Below are 17,994 nucleotides of genomic sequence, written 5' to 3'. Positions count from 1 at the left end.
GGCTGACTTGTCGTGCGTGACTCGCCAGCCTCTGCAGCCCGCTGTATCACCTGACTCTGACCTCCTAGAAGAAACGGTCAGTGTCATGGTGATCAATGACCGACACTCAGGAGGAACAGATGAATAAGTTTGAGGAAATGATGCAAGCTATCCTCGGAAAGATGGAGCGCCTAGAGGCCTCCAAGGCCACTTCTACACCTAACTCCCTGGCTGGTGAGGACACAGCTCCTAGACAGGCTCCCCCACCTGTCTCTCAAGACAGCTCCTCTTCTCGCAGGGTCTCCCAAACCGACATAGATGCTATGGTGGCCCATAGCCTCAAGAACAAGGTCCTAGGCATGCAGGAAACGCCACTCTATCAAAAGCTGTACCCTTCGTACCGTGACCAAGTGTCGTTTCCCCCAAACTACCAAATAGGGAAACTCCCCCTGTTCAATGGTACCACGTCTCCTCACCAATATACGACTCACTTCCAAGGGGCCTGTCGAGAGACGGCAACTGACGGACGTCTTCTCCTTTGCCAGTTCTTCAAAACTCTTGAAGGATCAGCCTTCCAGTGGTATGCTCGGTTGCCATCGAACTCGGTGAATACTTGGCAAGAAATGGAGCAGTTGTTCTATCAACGCTTCTACGAAGTCCAAAGGAACATGGAAACCATCGAGCTCTTCACCCTAATGCAAGACCCTGGTGAGCCGGTTAATAAATTCATCACCTGATGGAGAGAGTTGGCGACCTTTCACGCCACTCCCTTGACCGAGAAGGAAGCAGTCCAGACCTGCATACGGAACATGCTTCTTGAGATAGCCCTACATGTTGAGGCATCCAATCCACCCTCCATGTCAGAGCTTATTTCTAAGGCATTCCGTATTGAGGGATTGTTCAAGCACGACAACACCCAACAATAACCTGCTGACTCATACTCACGCCCCGGCATTCGGGGTAATCAAAAGGCAGTAATTAGCGCGGCCGTCACCGTGGCTAACACCAAAGGCTCAATTTCTCAACTCCTGGACGTCTCCAAGGCACAGGCGTCTCTGATCAGGGGCAAGCAGCAGTTCTACAACAGCATCTCGCCTCCTAAAAACTCTGGGCAAAGCGACTACTTGGGTTGGCACCAGAATAAGGTTTACCCCTTCGACACGGAGTGGGCACCTGCACTACTTCGATTGCTACTAGAATAGAACATGATACAATTACCGGAGGCCAATACTACAGAGTTGGCTGGGTAGGAGGCAAATGAGAAGTATTGTGCCTCTCACAGGAGGGTCTGCCACCCCACTCATGACTGTTATAAGCTCAATGACACTATCGAAGCCCTTATCAACAAGGGTCAGATAAAGCTCGAAGAATTGAGAAAGGCGTTCGAGGCAGCTGAGGCATCTCACATAATCACAATTCAAGAAGATGACGGGGCACCCACTATCCTTGGTGCATTCTTCTTCATAATGCTTGAAGAAGGAATCGCCACCCCAAAGCCGACAAGGCAGCCTAAGTTTCTGCCTCCAGGGACCGAGAACCTCTGGTGCGCATATCATCGGATACGAGGCCACGACGTTAGCAAGTGCACTGGCTTACATAAGCTCTTGGTCGAAAAGATGCAGCAGTGCCAAGAAGTTCAAGGCGACCCGGCTAGACACCCTTGAGTCCCTCTCTCGCTTGCATAAGAATACGTCCCGACGCAAGCCTAGGGAAGCGCTGAGCAAGACCCTCTCCAGGCCCTCGTCGAAGTGATGCTCCACTAAGGTCTCATCACTCCCAAGCTCGCCAGGCAGCTGAGGAGCCTTGCCAGGGGCATGGAAAAACTCTGGTGTCCCTATCATCAAGTGTGGGGCCACGAACTCAATGACTGCTCCGGGTTTGAGGCCCTAGTCACACAGAAAGTCCAGCAAGGTCGCATCGACTGAGCGATTCTTCCAGAACATGTCCAAGCCTTGGCTCCCACCCTATAGGCGCCTCATGAGTATGCACTGGACTCCTCAGGGCCTTCGACCTCTCAGCCCTGTGAAGTCTAACATGGGCGAAGCAGGCTCAAGTCCTTGAGATGTGAGGCAGTCCGCCAAGCTACCACCTCTTGCCAGCCTGATGGGGCTATCCACACACCCCCTCGGGGATCCCGAAGGAGATGTTGAACACCTAGGTCAGCCCGCCGAAGGAATCATCTTCCTCAACTAGTCGAGGAAGAATTCCTCAGACCCCTTGCTCCGCTACCGACCTCGTGGGACATCATCCCAGGTATAGCTCGCCTCATCTTATGGTCCAATCAGGCAGACGGCCCTGAGTCATCAATATCTCAAGAGCCGGCAAAAATGGGTGATGAAGTTAAAAGATGCCCGAAATGTTATCTTTGACCGTTATCTTCGACGACGTGTAAAAAGATGCCCGAAATGTTATCTTTGAAGTTAAAAGCACCCCACAACGGTCACCTCAATTATTACCCTCAGTTTCATGTAATCGACACCGATACTTCTTACAACGTCCTGCTTGATCGTCCTTAGCTTCACGATCAGGGGGTGGTTCCTTCCACGCTCCACCAATCTTTCAATTACAGTTGACATGGAAGACAACACATGGTCTATGCTGACAAAAGACCATTCCTCATAGCTGAGACTACTACGTCGATGCCAAGTACTAACTCACAGACCTTCCCGCAACAAAAAAGTCAAAAGATGATGATCGGAAGTTTTTGAGAGAGACGGGACTTTCGTCTCATGATGACGTTGAGGATTTGGGGTGAATGATTACAGACATGTTCAAAGAAGAGGAAAGATAAGGCAAGATCCTCCCTTTGACCCCTATCCACCCAAGTATACCTTGCCACCTCTCCCAGGTCATGGTATCCTCTCTCGAAGGTGAAGATTCTCCCTCTACTTCTAATTCGCTAGAACAAAACGACGAGTCAGAAGTAGCCCCTGAGCCTGAGGAAGCCCCAGAGGTGGACATGCCAGCACCTACACCTACACATCTCTGCATGTCCCCATCACCCTTTTGGATACAGAACTGACACACCAACCGCCATAGATGGTGCTCTAGGTTCCTTCCTCCCTGAACAAGGGGATAGCCAGTAGCCAAAAGAAGGTCTTACACTTCTCCAAGGTTATCGAAGAAGTATAGGCGAACAAGAGTCTACCCTCTGGCTCTCAGGAACAAGACCCCATGGCAGTGTTGAGAAGTGAGGTGGGTAGCCTCTAGAATCAATTGAAGGTTATGCACGTCGCTTCAAAAATATTAAGGGAGTTTGTCCCCGAGACCTAGACTTACGACGAGCTCAAAAGTAATGTACCTTGAATCGAAGCCAAAGCTCCCCCAGACTGGAGCATTTGCAGTGATCAAGCTCATCAAATCATGAGAACCATGAATTATGAGCCCCTCTCCAATCAAACACTCAGGGGTGAGGAAGCAACTGCTCCGCCGTTCGAGGTCATTGAAGCCACAACAGGCTGCCACAAGATGAAGCAAGGAGTGGGCTATTCTTCTTCATCTCAAACCATGAAAGGGCAAAAGCAGTGAAACGAAAGAAAAGGAAAGAACAAAAGACATGCCATTCACATGGAAGAGACTGCCACCTGTAGGAGTGCAAACTTTCTTACCAAAGGAGGATATTCCCCACGCTCCAACTGGGGTGAAAATGGGTCCTTTCCCACCTCGCGGGCCACGATAATCAAGCTTTACAAATCACCAACGTTACGTTCAAGAGTCACCATGTCCTCCTCATTTTCAAAATAGGCGACCTCTTTAAATATCGAAGGAACTTCCGAGGGCAAAATCTCGAAATCTGAGTGAACGAACTGAAACATGAGCAAGCTAGTTCTAAGGTTTCCTATGTGTGCTATTGCAGAATCTATAGTAGTCAAAGGCCCAGGAAAGTACCTCAGTAGAGGTCTGATGGAGCGATATTCCTCAATAGAAGCCAGCTCTTCTAAACACAAAACTTCCCTAGCTTGTCAAGCCATCTCAATCACTTTAGTCTTGAATAAGTCTGCGCAAGGAACATCGAAGATTAAAAGGTTGTCTATTAGCCTCTTTACCAAAGAGGGGATCATGATAAGCTCAAAGAGAGAAGCCCGACTGAAGAGTTGATAAGCGGCTCTAAAAAGATCGCATCCGTTGTCTGCAGTGACATTACAGCAGTTGAGCCTAGTGATTTGTGTAGGGAAAGGCATCACGGCCTGCAAAACAACAAAACCTCCCCAAATTGTGCCAAATAAGAGGGTGAATAACTTGTCCCATAAAGGAGGTGACTACAAAAGATGCGCCTATGATGGGTTCCCTTCGAACAAGAAACATGAGTCCCTCAAGGTTTCATGGGGAATCGCCCGATTGCTCATAATTATCTGATCATACTCGCTCTCGCCTCCAGAGACAGGAGGTTGATGAAGGGGATGTGATGCATTCTCAGTAATAAGAGGCTTTTCATCCTCAATAACTATGAGGTCCCTGCTTGAAGAAGCTTGTCTCCCAGAAGCTTTAGAAGCCTCGGCTGATCATCAAGGAGACATGTGTCGGGGGGGCACCAAATATCACTGTCTCGTAGTCAAGGGCAAGACTATCGCGGTCTTCCACCAGGAGGGAGTCGTCATCTCACGATCAATCAAGGACCATCAACATCTCGCGAACCAAGGCGCATTAATGTCTCGCTCCAGCCGTCAACATGCGCCACACGTGCGGCCCTTGAAATCCGGGCACGCCGCCTGACACTTGAGGCGTGGCCTGTCACCGCATGTGCGGAGGGTGACCAATCGTTGTCCCATTACTCCTCACCTCCTCTCCCGTTACGATCACCCAACCCTTCGGTTTCCCACCGGTGCTTTCTTCTTCTTACCGGGAATCCACTCCCGTACACCGAGAAAACCCTCTCCTGTCTCCTGCTTGTTGCTGGAGTTGGCAAAAATCCCCGAAAGCTTCCCTGCGACCTTGTGGATTGCCCTTCTCCCTGGTTTCCCATTTCAGCAGCTCAGCAAGGCTCACAGAAATTCCACTAAATTTCTTGTGAGCTCAATGCAGCCCCTTCTCCTTCCCCTCTGATAATTAGAGAATTGGCAGAGCCCTCTGAACTCTTTGCGACCTCCCCTTCAGGAGCAGAATGGCCAGAGAAGCACTCAAACTCCGGCAGGTCACCTCTGCAATTCTGTCAAGGCCTCGAGAGATCCTCTTCCTTGCTTAGAAAGCTGCGGTTCTGGCTGAAAACTGTTCGCAAGCACGTTGCGATGCTCCACACTTTCGCTAGAAAAATCCTTAAAAACCTTTCTCGACAAGTTTTGGCCGAGAAGTGCCCGCTAAAAAACCCTCGCCAGGAGCTTTGACTCTCTCTCTAAAAATCCCTTCTACTGTTTTACCCTTTGGTAAAACAGTAATATGGGGTTTCTCCCCCTTTTATACCCCGCAGTACCGGAGACTACCCTTGACAAACTCAAAATGATGCTCTAGTCCCCAGCTCTTAATTGCGATAAGGCCCTACCAGGGCAACCAAGCCTGAGACCTGAAGTAGCATCGTTGCGTGCCTCGTCAAGACTTCATCCAGGGGACTAGCGCTGTGTGCTTTGTTCAAAAGGTTGTCGCTGTGCGTCTCATTCAGGGACTACCACCGAGCGCGTCGTCAAGAGGTTATTACTGCACGCACTGTCAAGGAGTTATCGCTTTGCGTCTGGCCAAGGGTTACTGCCACGCGCTTCACCAAGGGACCTGATGCCATCATTTGGGTCTAATGTTGCACTTAGCGACATATGCAGGCCCTGACGCTCCCCTCCAGATGATCGGCCCATATCCTCAAGAAGTTCATTTCCTACACCACAACCTCGCCCGTTAACGAGCCTAGTATCTGGTAATGGCTCTATTTCCCATGGAGTCACATCGCCATGGTCTGCATTGCATGACCTTAAACTGCATCGCCATGGTCCGTGCTACTTGACCTTAAACTACATCGCCATGGTTCGTGCTGCATGACCATAAACTGCATTACCATGGTCCGCGCTGCATGACCTTAAACTGCATCGCCATGGTCCACGCTACATGACCTTAAATTGCATCGCCATGGTCTGCGTCGCATGACCTTAAACTGCATCGCCATGGTCCGCGCTGCATGACATTAAATTGCATTGCCATGGTCTGCGCCTCATGACCTTAAACTGCATCGCCATGGTCCGCACTACATGACCTTAAACTGTATCGCCACGGTCCATGCTGCATGACCCTAAATCCATGCTGCATGACCTTAAAATGCATAGCCATAGTCCTTGTCTCACGACTAAAAAATATATGACCATGGTCCAAACTATACGACCTTAAGCTATAACGTAGGTCTAGTTACACGACCTCAAATTGCAAAGTTCTTGTCACAGGACTTTAAACTTATGACCATGGTCTAGCTGTGTGACCTTAAACCATAGTGCACGTTCTGACCACATGGCGTTAAAAGGCTTAGCACCACGGTCCAAACTATATGACCCTAAATTGTTGCGGAGGTCTAGTTGCACGACCACAAAATGCATGGTCCGAACTGTATGACTTTAAACTGCACAACCATGGTCCGGGCTATAAGACCCTAAACTGTAATGCGTAGCATGCCGAATGGTCCATACTCATAATTCCAACTGGACCCCCAATGGAGTTAGACGCATGTATGGGTCATACTCATCCCATCATCTCTAGAGAGTTAAAGACATCCTTCCTTCAACCCCGGGGAGGTGCCCTGGCCTCTCAGAGTTCCATGCACACCGATATTCATTATCCCCATGGAGTCACACTAGACCTCTTAATCCCCAGTGAAGCCTTTCCCGTTAACTGCCCCTCGTAGGGTCACCACCTTGATCTACATCTCTTTACATGTGGATAGCCTTAACTATCTTTATCCCTAGGGAGTCAGATTGCTAGCCACGTACCTACCCCCCATGCTACCCTATTAGCATGGCGTCTCGTACAAGGTCCATGCTGCATGTCCTTAAAACTGCATAGTCACGGTCCAAACTATATGACCATAAACTGTAGTGGAGGTCTAGTCGCATGACCTTAAACTGCACGGTCTTAGTTACATGACTTTAAATTGTGTAACCGCGGTCCAAGCTATATGACCTTAAACTATAATGGACGTCTTAACCGCATGTTGTTAAACTGCTTCGCCTAGGTCCAGGAGGCATGACCTTAAAGACGCCCCACGTGCGCACACACCTCCATTTCTGCGTGTATCTTCACGCACATCTTCCCTAACCGGCCCATTGGTGCGTGCATTACCTCTTCTTCTTCTCTCCAGAGAGTCTACATACGCACGCACACCCTTTACGTGGATCACCGTGCACGTCCTCCCCAGCCGGCCCATTCTTTTGCGTGGGCCACCTACAATACTTCCATTGTCTCCCCAGTGAGTCTACGTATGTGCATGCACCCTTTACATGCATCGCCACACACGTCTTCCCTAGCCTGCCCATTCGTGTGTGCGAGCCACCTTCATCCACTTTCATCTCATTCCCCAAAGTCTTACCCATGCTCACCAAACTGCAAGACATCTCGCTGCCAGCAAATGGGTCACCACTTTTTACCTACCATCCAATCCACTCTCTACAGGCAGCTTCATGCCACCTTCCCAAATGAGTCAAAGTCACCCTCAGACTCACTGTATGGCCTCTACAGACTGCCACTCCTTACCGCTACGGTCCAGCTGTATGACCCTAAAACTATAGTGCACGTCCTAGCCACATGACGTTAAAAGGCTTCGGATAGGTCGCGACGGCACGACCCTAAAACACGCATTCTCTCAAAAAAATGGGCATGGTGTACACCTGGACAAGGGAATGCCATGAGTAAAAATGACAGATGGGCATGGTCACAAAACCATAAGTAAGAGAGTTCCGTGAAAAATAAACCCAGGCACGGTGAAAACCCCAAAAGAGCATCGTGAGTAAAAATGGATGAAAAGGGTGGACATGACCACAAAGTCATGGGTAAAAGAGCCCAAAAATAACAGAAGTTGGTGAAAGCCGTCTTCACGGCGCCACTTCCCCTGTTCAAGTGAAAACCCACGAAAGGGCGCTTGGACCGAAAAAGCAAGTTGATGCATTTCTATAGTCTCAGCCGACACCCCAGTTTCCACGGCTCGTCAAGGAGTGAGAGACTCATAAAATCTCCCTAGTAATCATGACTCGTCAGGGAGTGAGATCCTCACAAGATCTCCCCAGTTTCCACAGCTTGTTAGGGAGTGAGAGCCTCACAAGATCTCCCTAGTTTCCACGGCTCGTCAGGTCACAAGATCTCTCCAATTTCAACGACACATCAGGGAGTGAGAGCCTCATAAGATCTCCCCAATTCAACAACAACAAGAGTCCTTGAAGGTGAGGAAGATGAAAAAAAGATCCCTCCATAAATGTTAAGGGCCATTACGAAGGCAAGAGACTGACAAGGCCATGGTTGCCACATGATTCAGGGTACGTCTCGACAAAGCCCTCTAGCCAGCAGGGGACCAGACGTTCGGATGGATCAGAAGCCCTCGACTGGACTCCGATAGACGGGACCTACAGGGATACCTTACACATCAAAGGGAAACCTGATGTAGCAGCAGACAGTGCCGATCAGAGGTTCAGAGCATTTGGCCTTCAAAAATGCCTGGTTCTGTATGAGGAGGTCTTGACAAAGGTCTCTTGCTCCAGAACCACAGGGAGCCCTTGAGGGTGAGGACGATGGCGAAAAAATCCCTCCAAAAATGCTAAGGGCCATTACAAAGGCATGATACTGACAAGGTCAGGGTTGCCACAAGATTAAGGGTACGTCTTATCAAAGCCCTCTAGCCAGCAAGGGACCAAACTTTTGAACAGATCAAAAGGCCCCGTTTGGACTCCGTTAGATGGGACCTACAGGGATACCCTGCACATGAAAGGCAAACCTGGTGTGGCAACAGACAATGTCGACCAAAGGTTTGTAGCATTTGGCCTTAAAAAAAGCCTGGTTCTGTACGAGGAGGTCCTGACAAAGGCCTCATGCTCCAGAACCACAGATAGTCTCTTGAGGGTGCGGACTCTACAAAGATCCCTCAAAATTCCCAAATGAATACACTTCTCGATTCTCTCGAAGCACAACATTCGGTAGGGCATGCTGTTGGAAGGTATTTTTCATCAACATGAGGCCCCCGCTCAATAAAGGCCTAGCAAGTAGTAGAAATTTTTGCAAATCTCAGAACATCTCTAGAACTAGCCAAGATCTTCACGAGGTATCTCAAAAGTCTCCTACCAAGTTTTGTCACATTTCGAAATGTTTAAGGCAGTGCAGACTGAGGAACAGTTCCAGTAGAATCAGCTTCTAGCACCTTGAAACCGACCCCTATAACTAGAGCTAAATTTTCAGCATCTCAAATTGCTGTGGGACCATCAACATTGGATCAGTCATGGTCGAAAACCCTCAGGGGGTCAATTTTCAGCCCAAATAGACACTTCAGGAAGAAGTTATAGGGGAAAGAGTGAAATAGGAGGAGCCGCACGCTATTCCCGTGCGGCCATCCTGCAACACTACACCATTAAAGGGACAGTCATGACCAGTGATTTTCGACACTCATATCTCGGCTGTCCCACATCGGATCGCACTCAAATTTGGTGAGCATGTTCATCTAGCCAAGACGAACGATTCGATATGTGGCACGTATTGTGACAATACTCGAGTGTGAAGAAAAGCTAAAGAGAAGTTGCTCATCCGTGAAGAAAGTGCAGGAAATTCAGCAGCATCATGCCTTGCTCGAGTGGCCAAATTACACCGTTCGTGAGCCCGATCGATGCGAGACCAATTCCATTGCTGGCGTAAGGTCTCAGGCCATCTTTGACCTGAACCCCGTACATGATGAATGGTCGGATTCTGCACACAAAGCTGACTGCAAATACCATCGCTGGAATCCTTGATTCTAGCAAAAATTCCAAACTTGCAAAATCTTCATTTGGCCACAGAATCGAGCTGCGTTTGGTGCGCCATGATCGTAGTGGCATGCTCAGTATTATTCAATGAAGAAAACAAAGCAAAGCATCAAGGAACAAACACACTATCGATTCAAAGTTTCAAGATCTACTCAAAATTCAAGTGACAAGATCGTGCACGAAAAACATGATCCACGGCTCGAAGTTGGTATCAAATCGATTATCATGCCAAACCCTACATGAAATCAAGCATCTTACGATCAATCGGGCATTAGAACGACCCTGGATCAGCCATGCAAGAACACGCAAGTCCTAGGGCAACACAAGGACTGTTATGGAATTCCACAACTTATTAGGAAGGGGCAAATCTATCATTTTGCACCCTATTTTCAAATTTCTTTTAAATCAATTTAATCTTAATTTTCAGCAATTAGGGTTACTTTTGATCATACACCCATGTTTGGGGCACACTTCTATATATACGTACCATTATTCTACGTAAAAGAAAGGAGGAGAGAAGGCAGACACATACACACACAAGAGAGAGTGTTCACTTAATATAAGTTTCTCTTTCTCACAATTGTGGTGTTACGCTTGAGAGAGAGGATGAGGTGAGAGAAACTTTCGACCGGTACCCTTAGGGTTGAGGTAAATCTTCTCTGTCTTCTTTTTCTTCTTCTCTCTCCCTTCTCCCCTCCCTTCTTCTTCTTCTTCTTCTGAGTCCCTCGCGGAGGTCTGCACAGCAGTGGCAGTGCCGTGCATGCCTCTCCCTTAGTCTCACAGGCCGTGCATGGCAATGGTAGCACCATGCGCGAGTCTTCCTCCTTTCTTTCTCATCTGTGTCTTTCTCTTAGTGAAGTCTGTAGGCGGCGGCGCTGCCCATTGCCGCCTACGGACGGAGCTTTGATGTCTCGGTAAACAACCTAGACGACTAAGTTTGTGAGTCTTCCTCTGGTACGAATCTTACGTAGACCTATCCCTGCCTGATAGAGGCCTTGGAAATACCCATCGCCATTTGCGAGATTCCTTTGTGTGTTCGGTGCCTATCACCGTTCCCCCTATGTCCCACGCCAAAAGCGGTGCGACCTAGGTGAAACCATCACCGTGTGCCTTGTTAGGAGCTAGCACCGTCCACAAGGGATACACTGCCTCCTTGCATTGCCCGCCGCGATGTCTATCGACGTCCGGCTTTCCCCTTCTCTACGCCATCTCGTTCTTTCCACTCCACCGCTTTCTCTTCTCACGTGATTGAGGGTAGGCATAGCTTAACGTCGACGTGCTGATCTCGGTTTAGAGCAGCATTGTCGTCGTGCTGGTCCTTGAACCATGCTCGTCTTGCTACCACTCCGAGTCGACAATTTCTGGCCGTCATCCTAGTCTCGCCCTTCCTTCAAGTTCTCTTCTCCTTTCTACCTTTGGTCTAACCTTCCACTTCATCGCCTTCTCCCATGAACATGCATTGCCCTAAGACAAGGGTGGGTCATTTTTGACCCACTTGTCTTACAAATTAAACATAGAAGTGTTGTGCAGAAAAACAAGAGGATTACAGGTCAAGGGAGGTGATTCTGAACCAGCTCAAGCAGCTAAGGGCCCGTCTTCGTGACTTAAGAGGGTGCCCACACAAGCCAGCCCGAGTAAGTCCCGAACCCACCTAAAATTCCTCTCTCATTGGTTGGTATACCTGCCCTTACCCTCTAACAAGGTTCCAAGAGAGCAATCTCAAGTTTTGGGTCCACTAGAAACCCGAGACATGTGCCACCAGATCACCTAGATCTGGAGGGCGAGATCGATGTACCTAACCACTCACATTTTTCTTTCTTTTTGTGTTTGCTTGCTTGCCACTTTATTTTCACTTACTTGCTTCTTTACACGCCTAACCTAGCCTTGAGAGCCGAGATGGTTGGGATTCACATAACTTTAATAGTGAGCACCCCTCCATAGTATTTAGCCTCAAAACAACTCCACACACAGTAGGACTTGACTGATTCCCTTAACAGGTAGTCAGGACCTACGTGGGGACCCACTCAGCCTGCTGCATTTTTGTAGTTAGAACCCACTCAGAAGTTTTCAAGTGCTTTGTTTATCGATTAGTCTTAGATCTTAGTCTGGGTCCACACCTGGTTAGAATTTGAAACCTTATAGGTCTCAATCTAGGCTTGTATCTAGCTTAGCCTAGGTCCGAACCAAGTTCACAACTGGGCTCGAACCTAGGCTTCCTCTTGGTGCAAGCTAAGGCTCACACCAAATCTCATCTAAATCTTAGTCCAGGTCCACACCCGGTCTAAATCTCAAACCATCTAGGTCCAAGCTCAGGCTTGTGCCCTAGCCTAACCCGGATCCGAATCGAGTTTATACCTGATCCGAACCTAGGCCCTCTCGGTTCGAGCCAAGACTTGTACCCATCTAGGCTAGCTCTCAACCTACGTCTAGATATAGAATTGCGTCTAGGACTGGACCAGGTCCATCTTAGTTTAGGGTTCTAACCTTAACCCATCGAGTCTTGCAAGGTACATCCCGTCCAGCCTCAGCCTAGGTCTCCATCAAGTCTAGCAAGGCCCAAGGCTAAATCATAATAATTTATAAACTATCTGATGCAGTTGTCTGTAACAATGGAAATTGCTTAGAAATGCCATTTATTATGGTAAAGGACTAAGCCAATCAGTAATATTAGGAACATCATTCTTAAGTATCCTATATCCCTTAAAAATAGACCATACCGGTACCGAAGCCAATTTAGATGGTCATCAAATAAGATTTGATTTTATTGAACAACCAAAGGTTAAAGAAATAAATAAAGTTAAACAAACTATTCACAATAAAGAAAAATTTCTTTATCATTTTAAAACAGAAGTTAAATATAAAGTAATAGAACAAGATCTTTTACTTCCAGAAATAAAAAAGAGGATTGAAGAGTTTAAAATAAAAATAGAAAAAAAAAAATGTAGTGAATTACCGAGCGCTTTTTGGAACAAAAAGAAACATGTGATAAGCCTTCCTTATGAAGAAGGATTATCAGAAAGCAAAATACTTACTAAAGCCAGGCCAATACAAATGAATGCAACATTATTAGAAATTTGTAAAAAAGAAATAGGTGAACTCTTGAAAAATAATTTAATCAGGCCAAGCTCTTATCCGTAGAGTTGTGCTGCTTTCTACGTAGAAAATGCAGCCGAAAAAGAAGAGGAGTTCCAAGACTACTTATAAATTATAAACCTTTTCATAAAGGTTTAAAATGGATTCGATACCCAATACCTAATAAAAGGGATTTATTAGACAGATTAGTTAATGTTTTTATCTTTTCAAAATTTGATCTTAAATCAGGATATTGATCAATACAAATAAATAAAAAAGACAGATATAAAATAGCCTTTAATGTTCATTTGGACAGCACGAATAGAATGTTATGCCATTCGGATTAAAAAATGCTCCTTCTGAATTTCAAAAAATAATGAATAATGTATTTAGCCCTTACATAAAATTCATGATAGTATACATCGACGATGTGTTAATTTTTTCAGATGATATTTATCAACATTTCAAACATCTGAATACCTTTTTAAATGCGGTCAAACATGTAGGTTTAGTGGTTCTGCTAAAAAGGTAAATCTTTGTCAAACAAAAATTAGATTTTTAGGCCACAATATCTTTCAAGGAACTATTGTTCCAATAGATCGAGCAATTAAATTCTCAAATAAATTTCCTGATGTAATTCTTAATAAAATAGAATTACAAACATTTTTAGGATGCGTAAATTGCATATCAGATATTATAAAAGATCTAGCTATTATTGCTAAACCTTTATATGATATTGTTGTTATTGTTGTTATTGTTATTGTTGTTATTGTTGTTATTGTTGTTGTTATTATTATTATTATTATTATTATTATTATTATTATTATTATTATTATTATTATTACTATTATTATTTATAATAATAATAATAATAATAATAATAATAATAATAATAATAATAATTCTCATATCCAATTTGTTAAACCTTCTCACGAACTATTTGCAATTTTTAACTGTTTTTTTTAAGCTGACTTATTGGGGCTAAAGAGGACAATCGCCGGATATTTAGTAGAAGGTCTAAAGAGTGAGGATTTATTACATGGTGTTAGTTTTGCCTCTGCTGCATCAGGTTATGATAATTTGACTGCTCGTTTCACCGTATGATCATTCTTCGCCTTCTTTTATTTTCTAAAGTAAAACAAATTATGTATTTATTATTTATTTTTATTATTTCATCATTGTCATCATTATCAACTAAGATAAGAATGTCGTTTAATCCACAAGACAATTCAAAATAGAGTGGCTTTTAAAGCACCAATTAAATGTTTCTTTAGTACATTGATGTAATCCATAAATAGAACGATACGTCCTTTAGATTGAACTGTTACAAGCTAGATAGAACCATATGACCTTTAAAACATAAATTCACAAAATTTCACGTCGGCTAGTCTTGTTGGTTTTGATGAATAATACTCTACGGGTACAAAAGTGGATTTTAACAGAACAAAAAATTCGTGTAACTAAGACAGTTTGTCTCTCTTAAAACGTGAAATTTAGAATTTTAGCGAGGCAAACTATCTCAAAAATATTAGAGAGAGGAACTATCTCAAATTTTATATTTTTAAAAAGAAAAAGTAACTCAAAATTTTTAGAGAGAGAATCTCAAATTTCAAGCTTTAGATGAGAGATTTTCTCAAATTTCGAGTTATGTATTTATTGTCCTTTTAAATAATACTTTATACCTCAAAAAGTTTGAGATGGTTTCTGTCTCTAAAATTTTTGAGATAGTCTCTCTCTCTAGGAAATCGAAATTTGAGGTCCTCTCTTGAAAAATTTGAAATTTGAGGTAGCTTCTCTCTCTAAAATTTTTGAGTTAGTTTCTCTCGTAAGACATAAAAATTTCAAGTTTTCAAGGTAGAGAAGCCATCTTACATACACATGGGCTATTTTCGTCATGAAAACAGCCACTTTCTTAAGACGAATGCAAAACTAAATGCTATTGGGGTAAGCCATGTGGTTTAAAAAATATTGGAGTGGGGCATGCCTGGATAGAACGGTCCAGGGGGTATATACAATTTTCCCTTCATTTAACCATTATATTGTTCTACGCTTACTCATTAGGCTGAGTCTCTTTGTGTTTGTGTTGCAGAAATCCCTATCATTTGAGAAACGTATTGGCTATTTGCACAATTATAATGCAAAGCTGACTAAGTTAAAGGAGTGAAGGAGGCACAAAAGAAACTAAAAAATGCAGTCTTTGTTATTAGTGCCGACATAAATGACTTCCTCCAAAACTACTTCACTCGCCCACAAAGCAGGCAGCAACTCTCAATATCAAGACCTTCTTGTAAACAACCTTTTTGAATACATAAAAGTGAATTCTTTGGATAGCCCCATTATGTTTATTTGCCTGTAAATCTCAAATTTCAATGCAACTCTCTTTGCTTTCCTGACAAAACACTGATTAAACACAATATATTTGAAATTTTCCTTCTTACGATTAAGTAATTGATACATCATCTTTCTCTATCTCTCCTTAGGAAATGCATAAAGTTGGAGGGGGAAGGTTTTCAGTGGTTGGACTCCCTCCATTGGGATGTCTAGCAATTTTCAAGGCATGTATGAATGTACGCTCAGGATGTATCACGTATCTTAATGGAATCGCTCGGCAATTCAATTTCGCATGCTTTCCCAACTCCCCCAACGGTTAGATCCTGATGTTAGAGCTGTATATGTGGATACATTCAACACCTTACAAGATGCAGTGAACAATCCCCATAAATATGGTGAGAGAAAATCCTTGTTCTTTGATTTGACACCTTTTTTTGTATCTTTTTAATCTAATATATGAATGATGGTTCACAGGTTTTACCGAATCTTACAAAGGCTACTCGGGAGAGGAGGTTTTGAATTAGGCAAGTCTTGTCGGGGACAAAAAACATGCCCTGATCGCTCAAAATATGTGCCCTTCGATGGTGTACATCTCACAGAAATGATGTACGACATCATTGCAAAGAATATTGTATCGAGGGATCTTGCTGAGCATTTGGCTTGAGATGTTCAAGGCCTCTAACGACAACATTTACTTGTAGTTTTGTTAGTCTGTAAAAGGGACAAGAAAGACTCAATTGTGAAATGTCATTACATTTTGTGTGTTTAGTTGTTTTAAGTAGACTTATCTCAAATTTCAGCATTCTTGGAGTATGCCCCTTGAAAGATGTAAATCTTTTTTTCCCCTTTCCTCATCAGACCCTACAATGCCACAATGGATAAAGTCTATACTATTGTTGTCGTCGGAAAAACATGTGTATTGATAAAAAGAAAATGAGTTTCATCTGTAATTGATAAAGTCTTTACCATTGAATGGTCTTTTATCAAACTGTTAGATATAAAATTGGATGGCTAGGGTTTGTTTACTAGTTAGGTGCTCTTTACCAGCATCATTCTCATATAAAATTTGACAATTACTTTTCCTACACTATGGGAACAATCCCAAAATGTTAGAAGTAAAATAGAATAGCTATTGTGTGGATTCCCTTTAAAAAATTGAGGAAAATTATCTCAAACTTTGATGTTGGTCAAAGGTACACCACTTGCCATCCGATTCATATCAGATGGTTCGAAGTGATTGTCAATGTTATACGTCATTTTTCACGTACTTGTATCCCCAAGATGCATAGGGAGAGAGCCAGTAATAATTTGGTCTTGCCGATACCCAAGACACTGCCAGACCATGGGAACTCTGTAGCATAAGCCTAAAATCGAGCAACCTTTCAAAAAGTACTAGAACAGCTTCAAAAGGCATAAAAAGGGTAGTTTGGGATGCCCGAAGGGCGCTCACAAAGTTTCGTCGCATTACGATTTTGATACGATCAGGACGAAACTCGATTCTCAAATGTAGTTTCTATCATACTGAAAAAGGACCTTATAACTACAACGCTATTTTTGGGGCTTCATAATAGTATCAGACCATCGATGTCAGATTTTATATAAGAGGACATCCCAAACTTCGTGAAGTTATAACTTGAGATCTCGATGTGCGGATCATCGTAAATTTGGGTACGTTGCGACCATATCGCGAAGGGCTACGATTTGGTATAGTTTTTGCGTACAATTGGAGGACGGATAGTACAAATGTTTTGTTTGATAAAGACAAGATTTTTCGGTTGTCGGAATCCCATTTTCTAACGACTTTCCAAATTGGAATATGCTCAAACGGAAACCAAATCAGACAAACTTTAGTGCAAAATAATCGTGACAATGTCCTATTTAATTCGTGATGAAAATGAGGACTCGAAACATTGTGAATCGCATCTTGGTCGAAGTTTATGGACTTGGCTGGATTTTTGGTTCTTCATGAAAGTTCGTTCAAGACGATCAAAGGGCATCAAAATGTTCGTGATAGATCAAACATCGATTCTACAACGGTTGATTACTTGAATTACCACTGCAAGCATCCGAAAAAGCTCTCGAATTTTAGCCATGGCAAGAGGCCCCTCATGGAGGGATGGTTTTGTCATTTGCCCAAAAGTGCTAAAGGGTATTTTGGTCATTTGATCAGAAAAAGGGATTTTATTTCGATTCATTTAATATGTAATTTTCCACTATTTGGCTTAGTTTTGCGCAAGCCACCCTTGTTTTGTGGTTGCTCTATACAAGTGGGCTTAATTCATTTGTAAAAGGGCTTGATCATTTTTGAATGAAACTTGGGAGTTGAAGTGAGATCATAGTTCATTATTTTGCCTTGCTTCCAAGTTATGGATCAAGTGGAGAGGAGAGAGAAATTTTAGGTAGCGAGAGAAACTACCCGTAGCCCATATGCCCTAGTCCATACAACACACCCTACACCGTAGTCCATACCCCTGACCCTACACCCTAGTCCATACATCACATGCAAACCTATACCCAAACCTAACCCTTCTCTCTCTCATGCGCATTCAAGAAGGCCAATGGGGCTACACTTAGGCTAGGACACACCCCAAGCCCATTCTCTCTCCTCTCTCCCCTCTCTTTCTTCCTTCTTTCTCTCTCTACCCCTCTTCCCTGCACACAGAATTTAGAGCCGCAGCAAATCTGCACCCCCGTCTCTTCTCCTTTTTTC

General features: G+C 44.2%; 1 protein-coding gene across 1 annotated transcript; it reads left to right on the top strand.

The window, feature by feature from the left end:
• Window positions 1-161: 161 nt before the first annotated feature.
• On the top strand, window positions 162-15,948 carry LOC105420092 (GDSL esterase/lipase At5g45950-like). The gene is made up of 7 exons (XM_088866249.1): window positions 162-278; window positions 13,941-14,051; window positions 15,043-15,064; window positions 15,106-15,240; window positions 15,285-15,301; window positions 15,434-15,540; window positions 15,759-15,948. Exons 1-7 carry the CDS (start codon window positions 162-164, stop codon window positions 15,946-15,948), a joined length of 699 nt encoding a protein of 232 aa, XP_088722375.1.
• Window positions 15,949-17,994: the final 2,046 nt, after the last annotated feature.

Source organism: Amborella trichopoda, chromosome 5 (genome assembly GCF_054954075.1).
Source record: "Amborella trichopoda isolate Santa Cruz 75 chromosome 5, AtrichopodaSantaCruz75HAP2 v2.0, whole genome shotgun sequence".
Lineage (NCBI taxonomy): Eukaryota > Viridiplantae > Streptophyta > Magnoliopsida > Amborellales > Amborellaceae > Amborella > Amborella trichopoda.
This window is presented reverse-complemented; position numbering and strand designations above follow the sequence as displayed.